General features: G+C 48.8%; 1 protein-coding gene across 3 annotated transcripts in view; it reads right to left on the bottom strand.

Annotated features, from left to right (window-relative positions):
* Nucleotides 1–26,479, bottom strand: part of CACNA2D2 (calcium voltage-gated channel auxiliary subunit alpha2delta 2) — a 630,338-nt gene that overhangs the window by 495,295 nt on the left and 108,564 nt on the right. For all 3 annotated transcript variants that reach the window (XM_038410728.2, XM_038410729.2, XM_038410731.2), the window contains exon 3: nt 11,486–11,602. In XM_038410728.2, coding sequence (XP_038266656.1) covers nt 11,486–11,602 — 117 coding nt within the window. The remainder of the gene's footprint in view (nt 1–11,485; nt 11,603–26,479) is intronic.

Below are 26,479 nucleotides of genomic sequence, written 5' to 3'. Positions count from 1 at the left end.
GCCTGCTGTCAAGTAGACCTTCGGGCCAAACAGGTCCAGTTTCTTGGCATCCCTGTTTTTACGGGTGGATCTTGAAACCCTTGACGTTCTCTCTGATTGGCCGCGTCGACCACCAAAGAGTCCAGAGGAGGGTGGGTGTAAAGATGCTCATACCCTCTAGAGGGAACAAAGTAGCAGCGCTCGGATTTCTTGGCCGTAAGAGTTTGACACAAGTTCTTAGATGTTTCGGTTATCGACTTGATAAATGGCATTGCAACTCTGGATGGGCTGAAGGGAGCCAGGATGTCTATGACAGAGTCTTAATCCTCTTCCCCCTTTGCCTGAATCCCCAGGCTTTTGGGAGGCCCACCTCAAAAGCTGTTGAAGAACCCAGTTGTCCTCCAAAGCTGGGGCCGTCAAAGTCCCCACGACCGCTTCATTGGGGGAGGACGAGGAAGAGAGAACAGGAGGTGGGCCCAGTTCACTGCCTTCGGCCCCCCTGGGGTCCCTCGACATGCAGTACTCGGGCTGTGGAGCTGATACCGATGAAGAACTCTGCGCCGCAGCCGGTGCTGGGGCAGATAAATCCGGCGGGACCAAGACCATCGGGGTCAGTAGGGACGGAGCTGAGGCTTCCACTGGTGCTGTCACCTGGAGAGCCGGTGCTGGAACTGGCTGAGGTATCTGTGCTGAAACCATTGAGTCGGTGAGGCCACTTTGCCCAAGAGCGGCGCCGTCATCGGCGGTGCCGGCGCTGACAGTGGCACAAATGACACCGAGAACACTGCCACCGTTCTGGAGCACAGACCATGGACTTGACCCTGGCTCTGATGGTACGCCCAGGGTGTCCAGAAGGGCCATTGAGCAGGTGGTTGCCACTGTTGCTGCCACGGTGCCGGGTATGGTTGGTGATGGTGCCGGGACCTGGACCTTCTGCTCCACAATCTGCTAGATCAAGCTGAGTCTACTTCCGACTCCAAGGTCTCTGAATAAGACGACCATGGAGGAGCAGTCCCCTGGGTCGCCAACGAACAACAACTCGATTCCCGGGAATGGTGCGCTTCCTGCATCTGTGCAGGCAGTGCCGGAGATGGAGATTGACGGGCCATCATGGTTGGCTTACCACTGGAGTGGAACAGGGGGCGTGCGGTCACCAGGGATGGACTCGACTGGACCCCGGCTGGGGCAGGAGTCAACAAAACCCTGGGCGGAAGCGAGGCGGAGGCGGTCTGTCCTCAGCCACTCGTGGACGGTGCTGGCCCCTTAGGCTTCAAGGGAGGTGATCGGTCCTTCACCGGCCTCTTCTTCTTTACCAGCACCGGAGATGGGGAATGGTGCCGAATTGAGGCCGATGCCCTGTGGCCCGAGTAGTGGCGGTGCTGGTGGTCTTAGCTGGTGGTCTTAGCCAGGCCCGTTTTGTGTGCTGTTGGCGCCGGAGCGCTGCGCACCGAAGAGGACGTGCTCGGTGCCGGGTCGTTGGGTCCCTGGTCGGATTGCGGTCTCAGAGCCACCTCCATGAGCAGGAGTTTTAGTCTCTGCTCTCTGTCCTTAAGGGTTCTTGGGTGGAAACCCTTGCAAATGCAGCACTTTCCCTTTTGGTGAGTCTCACCAAGGCACCACAGGCAAGACGAGTGAGGATCACTCTTGGGCATAAACTTTCCACAGGACTCACAGAGTTTAAACCCCAGAGACCTGGGCATACCCCCAAAGGGGAAAATGAACTATCTAACAAATCACTACTAACTATATGAGAAGTATATCTATAGAGAATAATATTTACACTAAGAACAAAGACACTGCTAAGGCGCCTGCTGTAAGAGCGAGCAAAATTCCAACTAGCCGTCATGGGCAGTAAGAAGGAACTGAGGGGGTGGGGGGTTGGTGGTGCCTGATATTGGGCACCATGAAGGCACCACTCCAGGGGATGCCCAGGCCAACCCTATGGACGCTGCTAGGGGAAAAATCTTCTGGGTGTCTTGCACGCAGTGCACACACACCTGCTTGGAATGGACATGAACAATCACTCAAAGAAGAACTCAGACATGCCACTGGGAAGAGGGGGGAGAATGCTTTTTATGAGTACTAATTCACTATGCTACCCAGTCCTCCATATCACATGCCTCCAGAAGCCAGAGAAAAAACACTACAGGCAATTAGCATGGAGAGCAACAGGACATAGAGAGAAGCAGCTCCTGACACAGCTCAGTGGCTTTCGCTGGAGGAGGAAGGGCAGTCCTGTTCCATACTGGATTAGCCTAGCCCATTGTGCCCTAATACCATCCTCAGCACAAACATTGCTGTCACAAGTCAGATAGTTCGCCAATGGAGAGATTTAACTGCTTGCAATGAGAGTGCCATAAGATTTACTTGGTTGGGGGGGGCGGGGGGGAAAGAGACCACTCTGAACGGAGCCGAGGAACATTTTGTTGCATGCCAATCTTTGCAAGTCTTCAGACAAAGGAAACCTTTCACTCTCCCTATCAGGAAGCTGAAGGGCTGATAAAGACTCATTACCCAATACCTGTAAAGGAAATCTTATGGCTATCAGAGCTGTTAAAGGGATAAACCTGTCCAATTAAATCCCCTCTGCATGCATGATATATGCTAGACGCAGATTGAGCCTGAGACAACTCCCAGTGGAATAGAACCAGACAGTATATACCAGGGCTAAGAGCATCAGAGGATGAGCTGCCAACCCTACAAGCACCCTGACCAACCAGCTACCATCCCTGGAAAGCCCCCTAATGCAAGGTTCTATAATAACGCACCACACTCCTGCAGTGTCTTCCCTCCCAGGATTCAAAACACTTTATAAGCATTAATTGCACTACCATGCAAAGCAGATGAGTAATGATATGCTGATAGGGAGACTGAGGCACAAAAAGTTAAGTACGTTGCCCAATTTCTCCAAATCTCTTGTGTGAAGCCAGGTCCCCAGATGCCTGGTCACATGCTGACATCATTAAGATGGGTTTCAGAGTAGCAGCCGTGTTAGTCTGTATTCGCAAAAAGAAAAGGAGTACTTGTAGTTGTAGGAATGCATGATAGATAGCTCTCGTCTCCTAATGCCCCTACTCTACTTACGCTACATTGATGACATCTTCATCATCTGGACCCATGGAAAAGAAGCCCTTGAGGAATTCCACCTTGATTTCAACAATTTCCATTCCACCATCAACCTCAGCCTGGACCAGTCCACACAAGAGATCCACTTCCTGGACACTACGGTGCTAATAAGTGATGGTCACATAACCACCACCCTATATCGGAAACCTACTGACCACTATTCCTACCTACATGCCTCTAGCTTTCATCCAGATCATACTACACGATCCATTGTCTACAGCCAAGCTCTACGGTACAACCGCATTTGCTCCAACCCCTCAGACAGAGACAAACACCTACAAGATCTCTATCATACATTCTTACAACTATAATACCCACCTGCTGAAGTGAAGAAATAGATTGACAGAGCCAGAAGAGTACCCAGAAGTCACCCACTACAGGACAGGCCCAACGAAGAAAACAACAGAACGCCACTAGCCATCACCTTCAGCCCCCAACTAAAACCTCTCCAACGCATCATCAAGGATCTACAACCTATCCTGAAGGACGACCCATCACTCTCACATATCTTCGGAGATAGGCCAGTCCTTGCTTACAGACAGCCCCCCAACCTGAAGCAAATACTCACCAGCAACCACACACTACACAACAGAACCACCAACCCAGGAACCTATCCTTGCAACAAAGCCCGTTGCCAACTCTGTCCACATATCTATTCAGGGGACACCATCATAGGGCCTAATCACATCAGCCACACTATCAGAGGCTCATTCACCTGCGCATCCACCAATGTGATATATGCCATCATGTGCCAGCAATGCCCCTCTGCCATGTACATTGGTCAAACTGGACAGTCTCTACGTAAAAGAATAAATGGACACAAATCAGACGTCAAGAATTATAACATTCAAAAACCAGTCGGAGAACACTTCAATCTCTGCGGTCACTCGATTACAGACCTGAGGGTGGCTATCCTTCAACAAAAAAGCTTCAAAAACAGACTCCAACGAGAGACTGCGGAATTGGAATTAATTTGCAAACTGGATACAATTAACTTAGGCTTGAATAGAGACTGGGAATGGATGAGTCATTACACAAAGTAAAACTTTCCCCATGTTATTTCTCCCCCCTACCCCACCCCCCCACTGTTCCTCAATTATTCTTGTTAACTGCTGGATATAGCCTACCTTGCTTGTCACCATGAAAGGTTTTCCTCCTTTCTTTTCCCCCCTTGCTGCTGGTGATGGCTCATCTTAAGTGATCACTCTCCTTACAGTGGGTATGATAAAATCCATTGTTTCATGTTCTCTGTGTATGTATATAAATCTCCCCTCTGTATTTTCCACCAAATGCATCCGATGAAGTGAGTTGTAGCTCACGAAAGCTTATGCTCAATTAAATTTGTTAGTCTCTAAGGTGCCACAAGTACTCCTTTTCTTTTTACCATTAAGATGATGTCCCCTTTCTCAATGCACTACACAGCCGGTGCTCTCAAGCACCATCTTTGGAACTGGAGCCAGGAGAGAAGGGAAACACATTCCTCAGTAATAGAAGCTCCTACAGCAACACTCCCAGGAAATCTCTTCAAGGAGACCTGCAAAAGTGTTTAAAATAAAAGTACACCCCTAGAGTTTTGCTCCTGCTGCTTGTGTTTTGCCTTAAGGTGATGTGGAAGGCCACGCCTGATCTTCCCTGCCTTTGCTGGAGGACGATTTGGGGATCTTCTAGGATGTACACAGTGAACTCTTGCATCTTAACTGAAGGGACAGGAATGTTGAATCTTTACCAAAGAGGTCCTTTCACCAGAGCGTTCATCAAGCATTAGAGATAAGTAGGTGTTAACAAAACCCAGGGTTCATCCACACAGGTCAGCAGCTGATGAGACGGAAAGTGAAAACAAGCATGGAATTGTGATGGGGGAGAAAGGAGAGAGAATAAGCTCACAGGAATTGGAAAGAGCACAGGACCCATTTAACTGGCTGCTCCTGCACAGCGCCGACTACAACACCTCGCTCATGGGGCTGCAGGATACAGGAAACAGCAAACAGATCTCCACCATAAGGCAGCTTAAACTTTTCTATTTTGCCAGTAGAATTTGTGCAGATTGAGAAATACAGCCTCAACTGACCACCCTTCAGGCCGGTGCAAAGACCCTGGACAGGCAGTCCAACCGGTGGAGACAGAGAGAGGCTGGCTTCAGCACTGAACTCTGCCCCCAGCATCTTGCCCCCAGAGGTTCAGATCTAAGAACTATCAGGCAGAGTGACCCAGCTGAACCCAGCTGCCAGGCGGGATTGTGAAGAAACAGGCAATTGCTAAAGGAGCTGGGACCTGGACGGCCTAGGGTCTGTTGGTTCTGGTCTCCATCTCCCACTCCCAGCATTCCAGATTATCCATACACCCTGATGTTGTTTATTTGTATCTTATTTTATTGCATCAGATAGACTTCTTTCAGAGAAGGAGAAAGAACACCAACACAGCCAGCACTGTTTAGCAAGTCACAGTGTATAAATAACTCAGCACAGCCCACAGTAAGCAATGGGATGTACAGCTATCATGAGGCAAAGCAAATCATCTGTAGCTAAGCCTGTGAAATGGGAACCAATCACCAGTTGAATTAGCCTTCAGAGGTTTGCATGGGAAAAGCCCAAAATGAAACGCAGGAGCGAAGTTTTCCATCCTGCCCCTAACTCCTAAGAATGTGGGGAAAATTCAGATCCAGATACTGACTCCACACACAGCTCCTATCCCTTGCTGATTACAAAAAAGCAGTCATGGGACATTCATGGCCCTGCAGGGAGAAAATGCCCTGTATTACCACACTGAGTCCAGCGGAGCTAATCAGCAACAGTGATTTTTCCACTTGTGTTTGACTTTAGTTACAGAGACATGCTCCAAGAAAATGCTCAGCAAACAGAGAAAAGGACACTGCTGCCACAGCCCTGGGACCAGATTCTCATCTCCCCTACACTGGGATCAGCTGGGATAACACCATGGTATTCAAGGGGAGAGTGACATGGTGGGAATTGGGCGCATTGAGTTCCAGAAGCTCCCGCCCATGGAAAGCGCAGCCTCCCATGTTTCAGGGAGTGACTCTGGCAAAAGGATCATGTCTATTGCTGCAATTAAGAAATATTTCTCCTGTGCCACTTAACACCTCTGGAAAATGTCAGTGGCGTATCAGCTGTTTGCACTGATGCTTTCTGAAATCCGACATCAGCTCAAACCACAACCCCTGCTGCCCTCCTCTCTTTGCTGTCCTGCAGCTTGGCATTTACAGAGCTGGTTAGGAAGAGAGTCTGGGCTGAGTCGAGCACATCAGTGGCACGCAGCCGCAGTGAGCAGGTGGAAGAAGCCATGAAAGTGGCATGCACAGCTTCACACGAAGCAATTACAACTCCGATCTGCACATCCAGGTAGCAAGCGAAAGCACATGCAGGAAATAGCAAACCTCTGCCTTAACTGTTGTGCTGGGTCCCTTCCTTCCCAGTCTGCCCTGGTCATCAGCTCCTCCTGACCCCAGGGCACATGCCACCCTGGAGAGTGGCTAATCATGGGCATGGGAAGTAACACACAACAGGCCCAGAAGGGAGGGAGAAGAATCCAGCAGCAATACCACTGAAGGAGATTACACTTCCAAAAAGTAAAACTACCCAAATTTATCCACAGCCAATAATAAAAAAAATCAGGTCCATTTAGTCAAGTTTATTTTTCTCCCAAACTCTTCTGCAGGCAGCAATTACACAGCAGCAGCACCATTATAATACAATACATCTAGGCAGCATTTCCTGTACTTGTCCAATACACAAAGCAGCACGGGGATTTCGGAAAGAGCAACAATGCAGACGTGGGGAAGAGGGACCCAGCTTCCCCCTCCCCCCATCTCTCCTTCATCCTTCTATAAAATCTGCTGTCTCCAGGGTCCTCATCAATCATGGATTCCCTTGGGGCTCCCCAACTCACATAAGTCACCCCACTGACTTCAGCAGGGCTTCCTGTTTGAGTGGCAACAGAAAGATCCAGCTTTTGGCCCTGTGCATCAGAGGCTACTACAGCAGCAGCCTGGAACACCCGAGCCTGTTTGCTGACACCGGATTCTTCACTGCCACCTCATCTGTGTGGAACTAGCACTTTATCCCCCACCCAGTGAGCGCCTGAACACAACGGGTTGGTGCTTTCCAGAGATGGGTGGGGCAAAACAGAAACATGTTAACTCAGGTTAAAAAAACAATACCAGTGAATGGAGCATGGAGGGAGGCAATGCCAGGCAGCCCTCTCCTTCCAGCCAGACACTCACTGCCCTCCGCAGGCATTCAGAATGCCAGGCTCATGAAGATGGAAGCTATGTTGCTTTTTTCTTATTTCCAGCTCACCCTCCCTTCCTGGAGTCTGGGGAAGCAGGGAGCAGTAGAGCGATGGCCACGGAGCTTGGAGCACAGTGCTGGCTTCTACAGTTACTCAGAACATATGAAGGGGAGGGAGTAGTGCTGAGGTTTGGGTTGGGAGAGAGGAAAATATACAGGGGGTGTGGGCTGTGACTTTTGAACAATGGGGTGGGGGGACAGCAGCCATGGGAGGGGCTTCTCATCACTGGAGGCCTTGTCTGCCTTTCCCTACCTGGGCCAGAGCAGACACGAAGGGGAGGGAGTAGCAGTAGCGGCTAACACTGGGGGGACTGGTAAGTAAACCCTGCAGAAGCTGTACAGGGGGCGGGCTGAGGCCTAACACTGAGCTCTGGTAACCTCACTAGAGCTGTAAGTAAAGCCTCAGAACAAGTGCCCAAAGCACAATACATAATAAACGGGTCAGTTCCCTTGACAAATTCCCCGAAGGCAGCCCATGGCACAAGCCTTCCTGTGAGCGCACAGACGTGGGAAGGTACTTGAATGACAGAAGGGGGAAAAAGAGGGGAGACCTGGAAAAAAAAAAAACAGCCACAGAAGAGGAGAATCCAAGAAAAAAATAAGTTTGGTAAATGATTGACAGACACAGAGAAATTCTGGACTCAAGAGCTTGTCAAGCCATGAGCAAAGCAACTGTAATTCCCAACAGAAGGGTTAAAGGTGCAGTCAGGGCATAACTGGGATATTATCTCACCATCATTTGGCAGTTGCTGACACCTTGACCCTTTTGCAAGGGTTGGGGGGGTCATATTTCCTGGGTAGAACCAGGGCAACTGTTGATCCAGACCAAAAAGCACCACAGTAGTTTGAATTTGATGCAGGAAAACAATCAAAGCCATCCATATTGTTTCCCTGTAACTGATCTGATGGGACACGCTGGCTAAGTATGTTGTGTCCTCTAGTGTCAGTCAACTAGGATACAAGCCTACTACAGCTACTAGCAGAGTTACTCTATTAGCTCAAGGTAGAGGGCTGTGCTTTTGGGAATCAAGGCCAAGGATTCCATCCCTGCTGGTGACACTAGGAAGCAAGCGGAATGGTGATTGTAGGGCCTAAGAAAGGATACAATAAGAGAGTTAACACAGGGCTCGGTTGGTGTGAAAGGGGCTTCCCCTGGACAACGGGCATTGGGGACAGAGGCAGCTACATACTGATTTCATGCTTATGGCTGGGGAGCAGGGTAGGCCAGCAATAAGTCTCCTGGTATCTGGCGGAGTGCATTAACCCCACAGGGCTAGTGGGAACAAGAAAGGAGTGTTGCAGAGAGATCCTGTTAGGAATTTTTCCTGTCTCATGAGGAAACAGACAGAATGGTCCAGTGTAGAGAGGAAGAGCAGTAGCTAAGTGCCCAGCCTTGCAGCTCTGCTTTACTGAGGGAAGCAATCACTCTCCTTCCCTCACATTACTCTGAAATGCACATGGGAAATAAGAATGCCTGTGATCGTCAGACCCCTGCTGCAGCCATAAGGCTGTGTCAAGCCACTGCCACCAAAAGTCAGCACCAAGTGTGGTTTCTTGTGTTTAATTTTTGTTTCTATAGGGGAAGCAGGGAGGACAGTAAATATCATTAACACACACTCTGGACACAGCTTAACTTCCTTTAATCAGGATGCATTAATGTTTTGCTTTGAAATTGGGAACAACAGCAGGTTCTTTGATGAATAGGCTGAATCATCGTCTAATTTGAATGCGACTCCTATGCAGTGCCGGTGCAGCGTGCCGAAAGGCTAGCTAGTATCTTCCTCCAGAAATCCTGCTCACTGAGAAACGTCCTACACCTCCTACAGCAACAATACAAAGTGGGGAGGGGACTAGTTTTCCAGTGGTGGAAGCATACAGGTGCCACAAAAATTGTGCTTCTTAAGGTCTGATGCCCCCTCCCACTCTCACTGATACACGTCAGTCACACTTGACTCAACCGCTGAAAAAATCAGTTAAGGAAAATCATCATTGCTCCCATGAGTCACGGGGTGGGGGGGAATGTCTCAGAGAGATGATTCAACTGGAAGGAGAGCAGAGGCAAAAGAAAACATAGGTTGGAGATGAGGAAAAACTTCCTGGTAGGGGAGCTGTGTAAGGTTTTGTCTACACTAGCACTTTTGTCAGCAAAACTTTTGTCAATGGGGTGCAGACAGAGCTATGTCCATAGGAGACCTTACAGTGGCGCAGCTGTAGCAGTACAGCTGCGTCACTGTAAGGTCTGTAGTGTAGAGATAGCCTTAGGCTGTGGCAGAAGCTCCCAAAGGAAGTGGAGGGAGTGCTTTGGCTTAGATCCTGGCCCCTTTGGCACTGTACAGTCCTGCACTGGCAGGAAGAGGGACTGAAGGAGCCAAAAGGTTTCCCTCATCCCTAGATTCTATTGCCTATCACCAATCTGGGAGAGACCAGGAGCACCTACTAAAATGTTGTAATTGAGGTGTATGGACATTCAAACTGGCTTCATGAGAGATGAACCACCCAGGGTCTCATTCTGAAAGTGCATGCTTCATAAGACTCTCAGCCCTGGATAAATACGAGTCACCTCACCATGCTGGGCTACTGAACTGGGGACTCTTATCATAGATTGGCCAACGCCAGAGATGAATCAAGCTGGAAGACAACTGAGATTAAGTCCATCCGGCACCATATGTGCCGCTTCTAGCCTGAGCTTAGCAACAGGAGATGCACAGCCACCTTTCAGAACTGCCTGTGAACCAGAACAGAGGACAGGAAGGAGACAGTGACTGACCCCACAGATATATTTACACCGTGCTGTAAAGCTCCCAGCACCATTCCCCATTATAAGCAATTCCCCTGGGAGTTCTATCCTATTCTACGCTTATTCCACGCTCATCACAGTAGGATCTGAGCATCTTCCACCAGTGCATTAAGCATCAGGACTAACATTGTCACAGGCTTAGAAACAGGCCTTGCACTTTGAGCAGAAGGCAGTGAGGTTTGAGTTGGAGCAAGAAATGTGTCATTAGACAGATGGAGGTGGAAAGACTGGGATACTTCATGTGTCACGGCATGAAAGCAAATAAATTAAAAAAAAAAAATTTGGGATGGTCCTTAGTTGCTGTAGGAGTTCATTCCACAGTCTGGGTCCGGCCCTTAAGAAAGCTCTGTCTCTTGTTCTCTTATTAAGGCACAGAGACTTTGTATTTAACATTACATAACACAGCAATGAAAGCCTACTCCAAACAGCTACGGCGTGGTCTTTCCCAGCAGTCCAGCCCCCCTCCTACCAAGATGAAGGGTGACCTTTGATCTCTCCATCTGCACCCGCACATCCTTACATGACACCTCATCCATCGCTCCTGGTTAACTCAGTTGCATGCCCGGTTAGGCCAGTGTTGCCACTTGAACCGTGCTCTCAGGTGCAGAACTTCACCACACACAAAGTTTCATAAAATCAAGCACTCCAGAAGAAGAGACAGTTCCAGTAAATGAAACAGCTTTATGGCAGCGCAATCAGGTTATCTTGCTCCAGCACTAATGAAATGAGCTCACTCAAAGAGAAAATGACACAAAATGGGAAGTGAGATTGGAAACTTACACAGATGCCCAAGGGGACAACTCACACACTTATATCACAGGCTATGTGCACTGTCCATCGGACACAGGCATGCGAGCATTTCAGGTTGCAGCCTCTTAAAGAGCCAAAGCTATCTCTCGGTAACACTTTTTGTAATTTGTGCTAAGGAACTGAGGTACTTTCTGCTGTTCAGTAGCTGGGGAGAATACACTGGCAAGGTTCAGATGCCAACGTCTCTAACTGTAGCAGCACATGTAGCAGTTATCCCAAGACTAAGGACGACACTTCACTTGAAAAGTCCCCTATGCTGGGGAGTTGCTGAAATTTACCAACCCATATGCCTTCCACACCCTTTCAGAAATATTCACATTAAGATATGCAAACCCTAAGAGATGCAGTGCCTAGGAGAGAGCATGTCATCGTGTTCTCCTGGCAAGGTCACACCATTCCACGAGGATCATCCCTTCCCATAGATCCCAAACACACCACAAGAGACCAGTGAACCAGGCACGCCCCTTACCTTTAAAGCCCGGACTTTCTTCGCCAACAGGCTCTCAATGTCTCCCGACACTTTCTCCACTAATTTATTGGGGACGTTCTCCTTGACCTCGAACAGGTTCCTGTTGTCATTGTAGATCTAGTAAGGGGAATAAAAAAAAAAAAAGACGGACACCATTACATAAAGACATGAGAAACACAGATATCCATGCAGTACAATCCCTTGGCACCGTAGGGCTAGGGTAAGATAAGGGCTGTGGGATTTGGAAGTTGGGAGGCTTAGCACGCAAGGAAGGTGTGCACAAGGGTATGGTTTGAAGCTCATCCCTCTGGGCTTTCTAGCTTCCTCTCTTCTCCAGAAGAGACATCAAGGGCCTCTCCTTCCCCAAGGCCTGAGACATCCCAGTGCAATGGCCACCCATCCCCCTGGTGACCCAAATGTGCAATGCAGTCAAGGCCTCCCTAATTTTTTCACCCATTTTTCAGTGTCTAAATGATGTACCCAGACCCCAGTCACAATCCACACTCCAGATCTTACTTGCCAGACCAGGCAACTGCAAGAAGAGCTCACTGCCATCCCCCAGGGCCCATAGTTCAATAGACACATGGGCTGACAGCAGATGGCACATAGCACTGCTGCCCAGTGCCGAATCAGCAGGGGGCAGAGGGGAGGTTAGCCAGCCGGATCGGACTGAAACTGGGATAAAATGTAGGACTTCCCCAGTAAACCCAGCATTTGTCCTACCTGTGCTGGAGAAGGGAGAGAGAGAAGTTGCCCGGTGGTGAAGGCAAAAAAAGTCCTGATACAATTAGCTACTCATTTGGGTTTCTAAAGTTTGCAGCCTTACTCCTGCGGCATGCTCTTTCACATGGATGGAAACCACCCTAGCTAAGCACATTCAGCCCCGAAGGAAACCCCAATGTATTTCCAGTGGAGCAACTCTGGGGATTGATCTGTCCTACCAGCTAGAAGCTGGTGCTAGAACAATCAGTGAAATTGTTAATAACCACACCAACATGGTCAGCATTAGGCTTCAGAGTCAACAACTCCCATTCATCTCCACAGGGAGGGGAGGAGGTTTAAATTATGCAGGAAACATGGGAGATCCCAGAAATCCTTAGGGTGACTAACTCCACTACAGCAGGAGGAAGTTCCATGAATGACAATTTCCAGTGCCACTGATAACAGGGTACTGACTTTCATTTCTACCAAAGTACCTACCCCCCTGGCCTCTGCCCAAGCCAGATAAAAAAATGCCCCCACTTTGTGACCTCCCCACATGGCCTCATGCCCTTTGTCCCCACACAGCATACCATAGCTCTTCCCTCTCCTAATTAAGAGGCATCCTCCCACAAGCCTGTAAGCCCTAGGTCTCCCATCAGAGGCATGTTAAACCAGACAGCAGAAAATCACCCAAGTAAATCTGAATCCTTGGAGTTCACAGGCCACAAAGTCAGCATCATTGCTCATGTACACTGCTGAGCATCTCATCCCCCTTGCCCCATGTACAAGACTGCAGGCTCTTTGGGGCAGGCAATTCTGTCTTCATACCCTGCCACAAACCATCTAGCACACTTCAAGTGCTATAGAAACGATCACATGGAGTCTTCGCCTTTAGGGCATCAGTTCAAATCTAGATCTGATCAGTAGTAACAGTGACTATTCGAGGCAGGGACTGTTTCTCACTATGTGTCTATATGGCGCCTAGCCCAAATGGGGCCTAACCTGGGATGGGCCTGTAGGCAGTACCGTAATCCACCTGAGACATCTCTGGTGGCTTGTGTGCAACATGCTGGGAGTCTCAGCCCAGGTCCCTCCCCAGCAGACAAAACACATCACAAAAGTTACCAGACCTGGCCCAGCGTTGGCAGCCTCAGTGGAAAGATTAAGGATGGGCTGGGCCAGAAACAATCTCTTCTCCATTGAGGGGAAATCACTATGACCAGTAGGAGCATTGGTGGTAATGCAGGCCTTGATCAGAACAATGAAAGCTGGTGCTTCAGGGCATGTCCGGGAGACAGGATGGTAGTGCTCTCTACGCACTGCACTACATCAGGGTTGGGTGAAGTGGGGCTCCACTTCCCACAAGCTAGTGATGGGGTCAAGATCCCAGCAGACGGGCCAGTGCCCTGATCCAGCATGACAAACACTATGTACTTCTGTAAATTGGCAGGGGGTGAACTGGAGTGAGTTCGCACTGCCACTGTTCAGGCAGCATTGTGCATATAAACAGGGGGCTTCGGTCACCAGAGCGACCAGGCTGACACCTTTCACTGGGCACTCTGTTCTTTAAAAAAGAAAAGGAGTACTTGTGGCACCTTAGAGACTAACAAATTTGTTAGTCTCTAAGGTGCCACAAGTACTCCTTTTCTTTTTGCGAATACAGACTAACACGGCTGCTACTCTGAAACCTGTTCTTTAAAGAGGCTGGAATGAGAACTCCTGCTCTGTGTTCCAGCTCCACCAGCAGAAAACAAGGAACACATTTAATTAATCGGACAAACACCGGCTCCTGCACCAGGCCTAATGCAGAGACAACTCCTATAATGGAATATGCCCGATGCTACGATTTAGGGTCAGGGAAGGCCACCGAAGTATTACCCTCCTAAGGCGATCTTCAAAGTACCCCTACAAAACAGCCCAGCAGAAGGATGCAGACACCAACCCCATGGAAAAATTACTTTGATATTTCCATCCTCTCCACCCCTCCCCTGAAAATCTGAGCTAGAGCATCAAGCAGTTTCTCAGTGGACAACAAGCTCCTGATAACTTGAAGGCAGCTGGAGGTGAATTTAAAGTGTCTGAATACTGAATCCCATCTCCCACCTTCCTCCAGTGGCAGAGACAAATGGTTAAAGAAGCAGAGGCTGCATGTGGTGCTTTCTGAGGCGAAGGAAAAAGATGCTGCTTCTCCTCTTGGACAGTCTCTCCAGAGCTCCAGCAGGATTAGCCCACAGGTTCCAGTCTTGTTTTCTCAGACCCTTGCTGTAATTGTCATTCTGCCCAATTCCCCATTTCTGATGTGCCCAATTTCTCCTTTCTTCTGTGCTGCTGGTGTATTCCTGACAACAGCCACCTCGTGCTGACCTTTCATCCAGAAATACCACTCCAGCACAAGGCTCTGTTCCCAGAACTTATGGGAGGGATATTGTCATTCCCAAAAAATCAGGGTTTCAAGCAAGTTACCCTGGGTGCCAGCCTTCCCTGCAAATGGAGTAACAAACTTCCTCCACCAATGTGCCTATCAGCTGCATTCTAACTAGCAGGAGCAGCATGCTGAAATTTGCAAGACTCCCCTTTTCTGAGTCTATCATAGAATCATAGAATATCAGGGTTGGAAGAGACCTCAGGAGGTCATCTAGTCCAACCCCCTGCTCAAAGCAGGACCAATCCCCAACTAAATCATCCCAGCCAGGACTTTGTCAAGCCTGACCTTAAAAACTTCGAAGGTAGGAGATTCCACCACCTCCCTAGGTAACGCATTCCAGTGTTTCACCCTCCTAGTGAAAAAGTTTTTCCTAATATCCAACTTAAGCCTCCTCCACTGCAACTTGAGAAAGTTCTTGTCAATTTCTCTATATAACTGGCTCACAAGAATGGGGCGGGTAGGCACAGGGAGTGGAAGTGTGCTCTGGCACCCCACAGAGCAGAGGCCCAGGGAGGTGATTTGTTTGCCTCACCAATTGCAATCATATGCCCGTAAGGAATAGCCGGAGAGATCAGCAGACACCTCACTGGGTCTCCTCCTCTCTCAGGCTGAAGAGCCATGTAGTTCACAGGAAAGACAGGAGGGATCGCCCTAGAAACTAACCCCTCAGAGCCAGCTGCTTCAATAAGTCTGTTCCTCTCAGGAACCCACTCACTTTGGCCCCAAAGTCATCCTATGTTCCATACCAATCTGGTATCCCCACAGCTTTTATTGTTGGAAATTACTGACACTGGAAATAAAGATTAATGGATCTAGGGTAACAGAGAATTATTTACAATAAAAGGAGGCATCCCACAGACATTTTAAGTATCCTACATGAATAATCTGTGAGCGCCCCTCATTTCAGGTCCTTGTCACACAGCTAGGTCCCAGCAGGCTGAAAGGTGTATGCTGCTGATAGCAATGAATGCTATTCTGGGAAAGAATCTCGCCGGAGCACAGAACAGGTTAAAGATAGAAAATTGAACATAAATTATATTCTCCCTCACGCTCTTTTTTCCTTTGGTAAGTAACAGCTTAACAAAGTAATGTGTTTTGAAGGCATGCTACCTCCAGCTGAGCAGCAGCAATTAGGGAAGCAAAAGAAGGGGAACAGTCTTCAAGGAGAAAGCTTTGGATAAAGAGGGCACCCTGACATTCGTGTTTTCCTATTATGAAACGGAAAATCAGCTCCCATTGGTTACAGCTAGAAACTGTGCCTACCTATTGTGGACAGGGGAGTGGGGGAATAATAAAATCAAGCAATGCTCCCCAGCCCTCATCACACACCCTCTGCAGATATAGGCCTAAGTAGGTTTTGTCCATCAGTTTATCCAGGTTAATGAGAATATTTCAATTCAAAGAAAGGGTGACCAAAAAAAAAAAAAAAGTCAGGTGGGGTGGTAGCACTGCCTGTTAAGGTTGCCAACACTTCCCATTATAAGACCTTGTTTTCAGATGTGTATAACTTTGCCAAACTAATCGTTTGAGCTGAAATTTTACATGCACATGCTGAATGTCTGCCTCGGGCTGAACAGTTGTGGAAAATTTCAGCCAAAACAGCCCAGCCATTTCTGAGAATGAAGCTAGTGAAAAATACTTTGTAATGGCCTAGCTCACAGGAGATCTGGGAGCATTATTTAGCATTTACAGAACTCTCTGAAGATACAAAGCATCAGGGAAGTTAGGGCATCCGATGAAGTGAGCTGTAGCTCACGAAAGCTTATGCTCTAATAAATTTGTTAGTCTCTAAGGTGCCACAAGTACTCCTTTTCTTTTTGCGAATACAGACTAACACGGCTGCTACTCTGAGAGCTGAAGCTGACAGCTGCTCCCTCCTCAGCTGTGTTACTAAGCTTCCCATGGCAATTTGGGCATCCATGACAGATCAAAATTCCCCTGGTAACCCTAGTCATGCTGCTGCCATCAATTCTTGGCCTCCTCTTCTCTAAGTGGCAACTTTGCTGTCAGACACTAAAGGGAAGCTACTTTGAAATACTGAAGTATCCTACAGTAATGGACTGGACTACTGTACTAACTACTGCAAGGTGCAGTATTGCGGCCTGTGACATTGCTCCCAATAATGCTCTATGGGAATATGCTTATGAATTTATATATGACATAACTGGAATACGTTTTATGCTACATATGCCACGTAACATATCTCTGTAAAGGTTACGATCTACTGAATATATTCATCCTATTTGTATGCATGTATCATTTTTGTATTCGAAGTTATGAATATTGGCTATGTACTTGTTTAATTTTAAGTAGCCTCAGTGAAGCAGTTGGTCAGCTTCCTGAGAAAAGACTATTCTCGGTAAGTGCCCAATCAAGAAACACTTAAGCTAACAATGAACTTGGAGACGCCAATCCACACCTGAGCTTTCCCAGGAACATAGCCTGGCTGGTAAAGAACTCAGTCATGCATGGACATGTGACTTGCCCATGTGACTTCAAAACTCCATCTTGGAGCTGAATTCTGGATAGGAGAGGAGGAGATCTCCACCCACAAGAGAAAGTCTATTTAAGCCCCTGGGAGACTCCCCCATTTTGTCTTCAGCTGGCTCAAGAGATATCCTTTGGGGGTGGAGAGGCTACTTGAAAGAAACTAGAACAAAGGACAGTAACCACAGGGATGTGAGTGATTGCTGGACCCAGACTAGAAGGAGCCTAGTCTGTAAAAGCAGCTTACTGGAACATCTCTGAGGGTGAGATTTCATCTGCAATTGCTTTCCTATTATGCAGAGACTTGCATGTTTTATTTTATTTTGCTTGGTAATTCACTTTGTTCTGTCTGTTATTACTTGAAACCACTTAAACCCTACTTTTTGTATTTAATAAAATCACTTTTTGCTTATTAAATAACCCAGAGTATGTATTAATACCTGGGGGGGGGGGAAACAGCTGTGCATATCTCTCTATCAGTGTTATAGAGAGCGAACAATTTATGAATTTACCCTGTATAAGCTTTATACAGGGTAAAACAGATTTGGGGTTTGGACCCCATTGGGAGCTGGGCATCTGAGTGTTGGAGACAGGAACACTTCTTAAGCAGTTTTCAGTTAAGCCTGCCGCTTGTGTGGGATGTGTTTCAAATCTAGGTCTGTGTTTGTACCAGGCTAGCGTGTCTCGCAAAACCAGGCAGGGTTCTGAAGTGCCAAGCTGACAGGAAAAATGGACTCAGGGGTAGTCTCAAAACACCAGTGCCAAAGAGGGTTTCTGTGATCCAACCTGTCACACGGCCCCTTCACCATTAGTGCAGAACAGTGGTTCTCCACCTTTCCCATAACAGGACCCCCTTGGAATCTTCTCCCATTCAGATATAACCAATAACCTTGCTCCAGTTATCAGTCTGAGACAGACAGGATGGCCATGCTCCTCGATACCTGCTTGCAACCTCCCTGGAGAACCCATAGTGCAGAATAATGTAATTATATATTTAATAAGGTGTGGACTTCAAGAAAGAGTCCATTAGAGAACCACAGACATTACAGGTGGACTAGACCCACTGGATCAACTTGACCATCTCCCATCCAATGCAAGGAGGTTCCCTACAGCACGCTCTGGAGGCATAGATACCTGGGAGGAGGAATCAAGAAGGGGAAAAACAAACTTCACTGCAATGAAAGTTTTTGAGTAGTGCTCTGCCTTCTCTATCAACTTTCATCCAAAGCTCTTCGCAAACAGGGATGAACCCTCACAACAGCCAGCGAGGGACATGGGTTGTGGAGATCACTTAACTCCAATGCACAGCAGCCCACAGCACCACCACACAACACGTTAGCACGGGGAGTGAAGAATGAAGTATCCAGCTGAGTCTGCAAGATGAAGTTACCCAACATGCACTTTAAACCTGGACAGCAGGCCTCACTTTGGCATGTTCATTCTATGTGGCAGAACTGAGCTTCTGACATCTCAGCATGATGCTCCATAAAGCCAGCCGGGGGGATTCAGTCAACAACTCATGAGGAAGAACGCTGAACTGTTTCCTCTGGAACTAGGTACTTCCTGGAGATTTCACCGCCACCAAATGGCCCACTCAACCTGGCTTAGCTGGTGAAAATGGACAGACTCATGGCCTATGGAGGTAAGGCTGGAGGCCATGCTTTGTTTCCTGCCCTGTTAGAAATCCATTGAACTGACAGCTCTGAATATCTATTGAAGAAGTATAGTGATCTGCTGGCAAAAGGCATTTCACCTTTATCCCACACGGGCACGTGTGGAATTAGTGCAGTTTTGGTCGAGGTGGTGGGGGAGCTCCCAGACTTTTACTGTCTGCACTAAAGCTAAAGACAGGCTAGAAACAGAGACAAACTGAGATTTGAAATAGATTCCCTCCCTCCCCCCAAGTCCTAATAGGCTCTGAAACATCTACTGGGCAAGCTCCTCTCACTCAGCCTTATCAATACAATTCTCTTTCCCGGAACACACGGCAAATTATTAATACAGCAAAAAGCCTTGAAAAAGGGCCAGAGTCCCCCACCATAGGGGACAACCATTACACTGGGAAAGGAAGATACATACACCCCATCAGGGCTACATTTGTTCACTGTTCAACGGAGCGTACAAGTCAGAATACTCACTCTCCCCATGAATAATGGTGAGAATCTAACCCGGGGTGGGCGAACTACGGCCTGCGGGCTGGATCTGGTCCCTTGGGACTTTGGATCCAGCCCACAGGATTGCCACCCTCGTGGTGCTGCGCCACTCCGGGAAGCGGCCAAACCATGTCACTGCAGCCCCTGGGGATGGGGATGGGGGTGGGGCAGCAGAGAGCTCCGCTCACTGCTCTTGCCTGTGGGTACCTCCCCCAAAGCTCGCATTGGCCAGGAATGGGGTATCGCAACCAATGGGAGTGGTACCCACAGGCAAGGGAAACACATGGAGCTCTCTGCGCCCCACCCTCACGGGCCATGCAGGGACGTGGTGCCTGCCGCTTCCCAGAGCACTGCGGCGTGGGTCCAGGGCAGGCATGCAGGGAGCCTGCCCTGGCCCTGGTGTGCGCCACAGCCACCCCGGAGCCACTCGAGGTAAGCGGCACCGGGCCAGAGCCTGAACCCCTCCTGCACCCCACACCCCAACTCCCTGCCCTGAGCCCCCTGCCATACCCCACACCCCTCCTGTACCCCAACTCCCTGCCCTGAGCCCTCCTGCACCTCAACCTCCAGATCTGAGCCCCCTCCTGCACTCCACATCCCTCCTGCACCCTAAACCCCTTCCATGAGCCCCCTCATACATCCCGCACCCCTCCTCTGTCCCAACCCCTTGCCCTGAGCCCCTTCCTGCACACTGCACTCCCTCCCACACCTCACACTCTGCCCCCGCACCCCAACCCCCTGCCCTGCAAGCAATTTCCCCACCCAGATGTGGCCCTCAGGCCAAAAAGTTTGCCCACCCCAATCCAACCCAAGGCAGCCCTTCCCTGCCTCTCTGGGGAAGTCCTTCCTGCAGACTCTGACTTGGTTCTGAAAACCTCTTGTGCACCAGGAGAGCAGGAGGTGAGAGCTGACTGGGTTCACCAGTGTAATGAGGAACACCTGTCAGCAAACCCAACTGTTTCTTCACCCCTTGCTGAGCCCAAACACACGTCGTGCCAGTAGCGCAAGCACAATGGTCACTGGGTTTCTTTTGGTGTAAAGCTTGGAGCTGGAACTCAGAAGTTCCAGTAAAAGCAGTCACAGACCTCCACCTGCTTAAGCTCAGGGATCCCCTCTCCACCTCCCCGTGAGGCTGCTCCATATCAGCTCTCACACCTACCAGTGTGTGACAACCAAAGAGCATAACTTGGACTTTGTTGCATGTTGCACTATAAAATTACAGATAGCGTTATATACACACACACATATATATATATATAATTAGTTTTTCAGGCTGTCCTCTCACTGCATGAATCAAACCAGGTTTGCACTCCAGTAGCCCCCCAACCTGTTAGGTTTATCACATACACACAAAGAAGTTAGATAAAAACATAAATCCTCTCACTGGAAAGTTGCAATACTACTTTATTTCTTAGCATTCAGAACCCTAACATCCAAGAGCCCAAAACAAAAAGAGACAAAACAGGCTGCTCCCTAAAACAGAAAGGAACAACTCACCCCTCATTCCTCTAAGCTGGTTCTTTGCAGACTGTGCTGAAAGACCCAAATCACATTTCTCTACAGAGGGCCCTAGCCTGCAAGCAGCACCTGAAAACCCCTTACAGATTAAAGTGATAGCTTCTAATTTTAACGCAGTTTTTAATACAATACCACACCTCACCCCAAACACAAGTTTAACATGTTCCAGGTTGCAAACCTGGTTTATTTGAGTCTCACAGTGAGAAAAGAGCCTGAAAGCCAGGCTACACCATGAAAAAAAAAAGGCTATAATTTATGGCTTATAGCCCAATGTGCACCAAAATACATATGGGCCATAGTCTGGTCTTTGGAAGCCTGGAATGCAGCTGGGGGAGGTCCTTGCCCCAGGTTCTCATGCGGCACCAGGAAGAGGGAGAGCGTAAAGCAGGTGGGAAGGGCAGACCCTGCTCAGGCTGTCCCCAAATTCAACTCATGCAGCCCCCAGCCCTAATTAATGCAGTCTCCTTGATATGAACATATACGGTTCATGCTGTCCTTCCTGCACTCAGACAATACTGGCTGGCCCCTACTTTAGAGCTGCTCCTTCAGGCCCCGCCCCTCATAACTGCACCTCCTCTGTACCCCCTCCCCTGATCTTCTCAAGGCCTTTGGGACAGCTCTGCTCTATCTCAGGATGAGTCAATAGATTTTTAGATGGGAAAGGGAGGGAATTCTCCTGGGCCAACAAATTATTCCAGCTGTGAGAGGGAGCAGAAAGAGCCTAGCTTCTCACTCCTCCCCTATCTGAAACCTCATGCTGCTGGCTCCTGGGGAGCTCCGTGCCTTCTCCCCTGGACCCTCTCTGCTCCTAGGAGGTCTAAGCAGCAGAATCATCTCATCCCCACACCAGCCAGCCATCCGCCTCCTCCATGAAAATGACTGGGCCAGGGAGCTCAAGCCAGCTGCACTGCAGCACAGGGTGGGACTGAGGGTCCTGCCCCTAGCACAGGGATTCAGGGGAGAGGAAAGCAAAGCCCCTGCCCCTCAAGAACCAGGGGCTAGCTTGCAACCTGTCATGTTATGCAAGGCCACATGGTGTGAAAGCAATGGCTTCTCCCACTGCTGGTGCTGCTCCGTGGGAGAGCGGTGTTCAGAGGGATCCTGAAACGCCCTTTGCTGGGCTTGTCCTGGGTAGAACCATCACTAGCCTGGCCTCTGCAGAAGGCAGGATGACAACTACTGCACCAGCACCCCTTCAGCTCCCTTCTCCTCCACCTCACACCATAGTGCCCAGTTAGTGCCTCATCCAGAGAGCAGCCCAGCTCCCACTGGTGTCTAAGATTTGCCAGTGCTCAGCACTCAAGCCTTTCATGGGGCATATATAACTGCAGAGTTGCCAACTGCAGCCATTTTATCACAAGTCTTGTGATATGTGGTTGTTTTCTGAAAGCCCCAGCTCCTGGAGTAATATGTGTGAAAATCTCAGCTTTGGATTTGTTTGTTTTTAAAATGGTAAAATTCTAGCCCACTTGCTTGTGGAGAAAAAAAACTTGAACATGTTCTAAATCCAGAAGGCAAATAAAACACCACCACATTTCTTGTTCTTACAAAACGTCACAATGTTTTCAAGCCTATCTCATGATTTTTGTGGCCTGCCTCCTGGTCTGGCCAGGGCTCCCAGAAGAAGGGTGAGCATTCTAACAGGGGCAGAGAGCTGAGAACTCCAAAGTAAGGGAGCAGGTCTGCCCAAACTCCAATACTCACAGGCAGCTTAGTAAAAAAGTTATCAGGCAACATCAATAGTGAAAAAAAGCCCGAATGGACTATTCCACACTGAGCAAAGAGCACAGCACCTGGACAAGGCCTGCAACCTTCAGATCCTCCCCAAGCTTAGTGACTGCTCAATGCTGCAAGCAGAGACATAAAAACCAGATTCCCATCTCACTCTCACTCCCCTGCTGCACCTACTGTTCTTAAATTTCATCGCCTGGTGCTTATATTTCATGCTATGATTATAATCACTGTGGTGTCTATATTACATTAACAGGATGTCAGCTTCTGTGCAGCATCAAGGATAATCAAGCAGGCAGTGATAAGAATGACAGCGGCCTTGCTGTCAGCGCGTCGGGCCAATTTGCACTGTCTTCAGCATGTTACATGGAGGACATCATACATCACTGCAGAGTGGGAGGCGATGCAACCCAATGGAGAGGCAGCTGGAGGGAAAGGGAGAGCGGTTACTGAAGAAGAGGCTGTAAAGGGAAGGCAATAGAGACAGCAAGGAGAGAAGCGAGCCAAGGAGGAGGAAAGGCAGGAGAGGGGACGAAGAAGCAAGGGAGTTATGGTTGGGACGGAGCATATCGGCCCCCCCATGCACGCTGCTCCTCAGAGCCAGCTCAATCAGAACCATCATCACAGGTGCTGCAGTAGCACAGTGAGCCTGCCAGCCCTTGATGCTGCTGCTCTGGGATCTTGACTCTTCCCTGATCTCAGGGGGGAGCAATAAGCCGATTTTAGATGGAGGCACATGTTGCTGACTCAGGAGTTGAATGCTGGGAGGAAGCCAGTCTGGAGGATGGACCTGCAGTCACCCTTTCCCTCCCCATGCCTCCAAACCTCCAGCATGCCCTCAATAAGAACCCTTGTTCCTATAGCAGTGGGATGTGCATGAGGGATAACACAAGAAGGGAAGAGAGAACCTAACATTTTTAAACCCCATCTCCCTCTCCCTCCAGGCAAGCAACTTTCCTGCCACCTTTGCTCCTGCTACCTATTTAATAATAAAAAAGCAGCTGTCCTAGCAGTTCTTTGCAATATTGCTACAGGAGCAGTAAAAGGAAGCAAGTAGTTAAGCTGCTCCTCAGGGACAGTTAGCTATAACGAAGCAAACAAACTGTAGAACACAAAAGCCTGATTCCTTAATGAAACGGCTCACCAAAAGGCAGCCATACTACATCGGACAAGTGGGACGGGGAAGGGCAAGGCAGCTCCTCCTCCATGGGGGAAGGTTGGATGGCTCTCCCTCCGACAGCAGCTGTTCTGCATTGTCACACATTGTCCCATGGATGCACATTCTCCCTTCTCTTCCAGCTAATTTCTTGTGAAGTAGGTCATATGCAGAGATTGAACTTGTGACCTTCTCCTAGTATACAGAACTCAATGTCCAGGTTCTGTAACCAGGGGATGGCCTCTGCATCACAATGGGCCAGGCATTGTAAAGCACCGGCCAGATATCAAGCAGCACGTTGTTCCACCACATGAGTTACTGTCTGCAACACTGCTCCACAATCAGTGAGGAGAGGAAACCAGGCCAATCTGGTGACCTCTGGATCTGCTAGCTCAGAGGCAGCAGTGGACTCAAACCTCTACACGTGACCTAGCTGCTGGAGGGGGACAAAGGGCTACATAGCATTAGCTCCAGTTACACACTCTCCCTTGGCAGCAAACCTCATCCCAAGCTCCAAAGGTCGGCAGCAGCCTGCATCCTTGTATAGGCCAGCACTTGTCATGTCGCTCCTGGTCAAGTGGTCAGTTACGGTTGCGATGGGGCACATCGGCCCCCATGCACACTGCTCCTCAGAGCCACGTTACCACAGTAATTCAGTAACACAGACACTGTCTAACTTGCCATTATGCTACTCCTTTGGGCTAGGATGCTCCACAGACAGACAACAACAGAAGTGACGATGGTAAGGCTCCGATTCTAAGATGAGCTCTGTCCAGACAGAGCTTGATTCCCCCATGGTACACCATCAATGTCAACAGGGGCCCACCCACACAGAGCTCATGGTAGGATCGGGGCCCAAGTTCATTGAAGCATGCTCTAGTGAAGCACATACAAGAAAAGAGCTAAAGGAACAGAGAATATTCAAACACGCTGACAGATCACATGATTTCTAAGGGTACGGCTACACTAGAGAGAGTTTACAGTAGCGCAGCTGCACCATTGTAAGCTCTCTAATGTAGCCATTCTAAGCCAACGGGAGAGAGCTCTCCCGTCTGCTTAACTACTCCAGCCCCCACGAGGAACAGTAGCTATGTCGGCAGAAGCTCTCCCGCCGACAGAGCACTGTCCACACTAGCACTTAGGTCAGTGTAACTTATGTTGCTCAGGGGATGATTTATTCACCCCCCGAGTGGCATAAATTATGCTGATATAAGCTGTAGTGTAGACATAGCCTCAGTTTACCCATGTATGACACATTGCACATTCCAAAGACAACCTTAACTCTGTCCACTAGCCACCTTAACGGGGCATAGCTCCTAGAGCCTTAGAAATCAATCCCACAGAATTCTCGGCTCTCTTCATTCCTACAGGCTAAATAAAGAGCAGTCTACTCACATAAGTGGAATCAATTTAACTAAGGCCTTGTCTACACACATGGATTGTATTGCTTTAACTCTACAGGTAGAGTCAGAACTATACAGCCATCCCTAGTGCAGGTTCAACTATATCAGCATAAAGGTAATTTATACAGGAACAGTTATTTCTGTATGGGAAGGGGAATAAGCTGTACCAGTATAAAGCACATTTATTCCAGTATCACTGTGTCCACAACAATATAATTATCCCAGTACCAAACCTGTTTATAAAGCTGACCTAAAAGGTGTGGGGTGTTTTTGTTGTTGTAGTTTTCTAAAGCAATGCAAATCCTTAGGTGGGCAAGTCAAACTGATATTAACATGGTTTATACTAATTTAGCTGAAACCGATTCCTTGCTGACTTTTGCTTATATCAGCATAAGCAAGGATTAAATCTATTTAAGTGACCAAACAGGACCTGGAACCAGGTTAACTAACTTGGATTAAACGCCCACCGTTAGTTAAACCACCACAGCTTGTGGGAGCAGATAAACTCTAAGGGTATGTCTACACTACGAAATTAGGTCGATATTATAGAAGTCAATTTTTAGAAATTGATTTTACACAGTCGATTGCATATGTCCACACTAAGCATATTAAGTCGGCAGAGTGCATTCTCACTACCGTGGCTAGCATCGACTTACGGAGCAGTGCAGTGTGGGTTGCTATCACACAGTTCCCGCAGTCTCTGCCGCCCATTGGAATTCTGGGTTAAGCTCCCAATGCCTGATGGGGCAAAAACATTGTCGTGGGTGGTTTTGGGTACATGTCATCAGTCGCCCCTCCCTCCATGAAAGCAATGGCAGACAATTGTTTCATGCCTTTTTTCTATGCGGATGCCATACTGCTTTCAGCAGACGGTGCAGTAGGACTGCTAACTGTCGTCATCCACTGCTTCCGCTGCAACTCTGCTCTGCTGCTATTGTCTCAACAGCGAATTTCTCCATGTTGTTTGTCATGGGCTCCCGGGTACATGTGTGCTTCCTCGGGAAATGTGCGCTGTGCTAACCGTCGTCCTCCACCGCTTCCGCTGCAATTCTGCTCTCATGAATCCACCTCGCAGGTCCTCTTGTTGTCTATAAATATCTATTCTCGTGGCATTCATCATCAGCCACCGCTTCCGCTGCAACTCTGCTCTCCTGCAGACGCCATACCACAGCAAGCATGGAGCCCGCTCAGATCACCATGGCAGTTATGAGCATTGTAAACACCTCGTGCATTATCCTGTAGTATGTGCAGAACCAGAACCTGCAAAAGCAGGTGAGGAGGTGACGGCAGCACAGTGACGAAAGAGATAAGGACGTGGACACAGACTTCTCTCAACGAATGGGGCCTGGAAATTTGGACATCCTGGTGGCAATGCGGCAGGCTCATGCCGTGGAACGCCCTGATTCTGGGCCCGGGAAA

This window comes from Dermochelys coriacea, chromosome 7 (assembly GCF_009764565.3).
Source record: "Dermochelys coriacea isolate rDerCor1 chromosome 7, rDerCor1.pri.v4, whole genome shotgun sequence".
NCBI classification, from domain to species: Eukaryota; Metazoa; Chordata; order Testudines; family Dermochelyidae; genus Dermochelys; species Dermochelys coriacea.
Note: the sequence above shows the minus strand (reverse complement) of the source record. Positions and strands in the feature narration are given on the sequence as shown.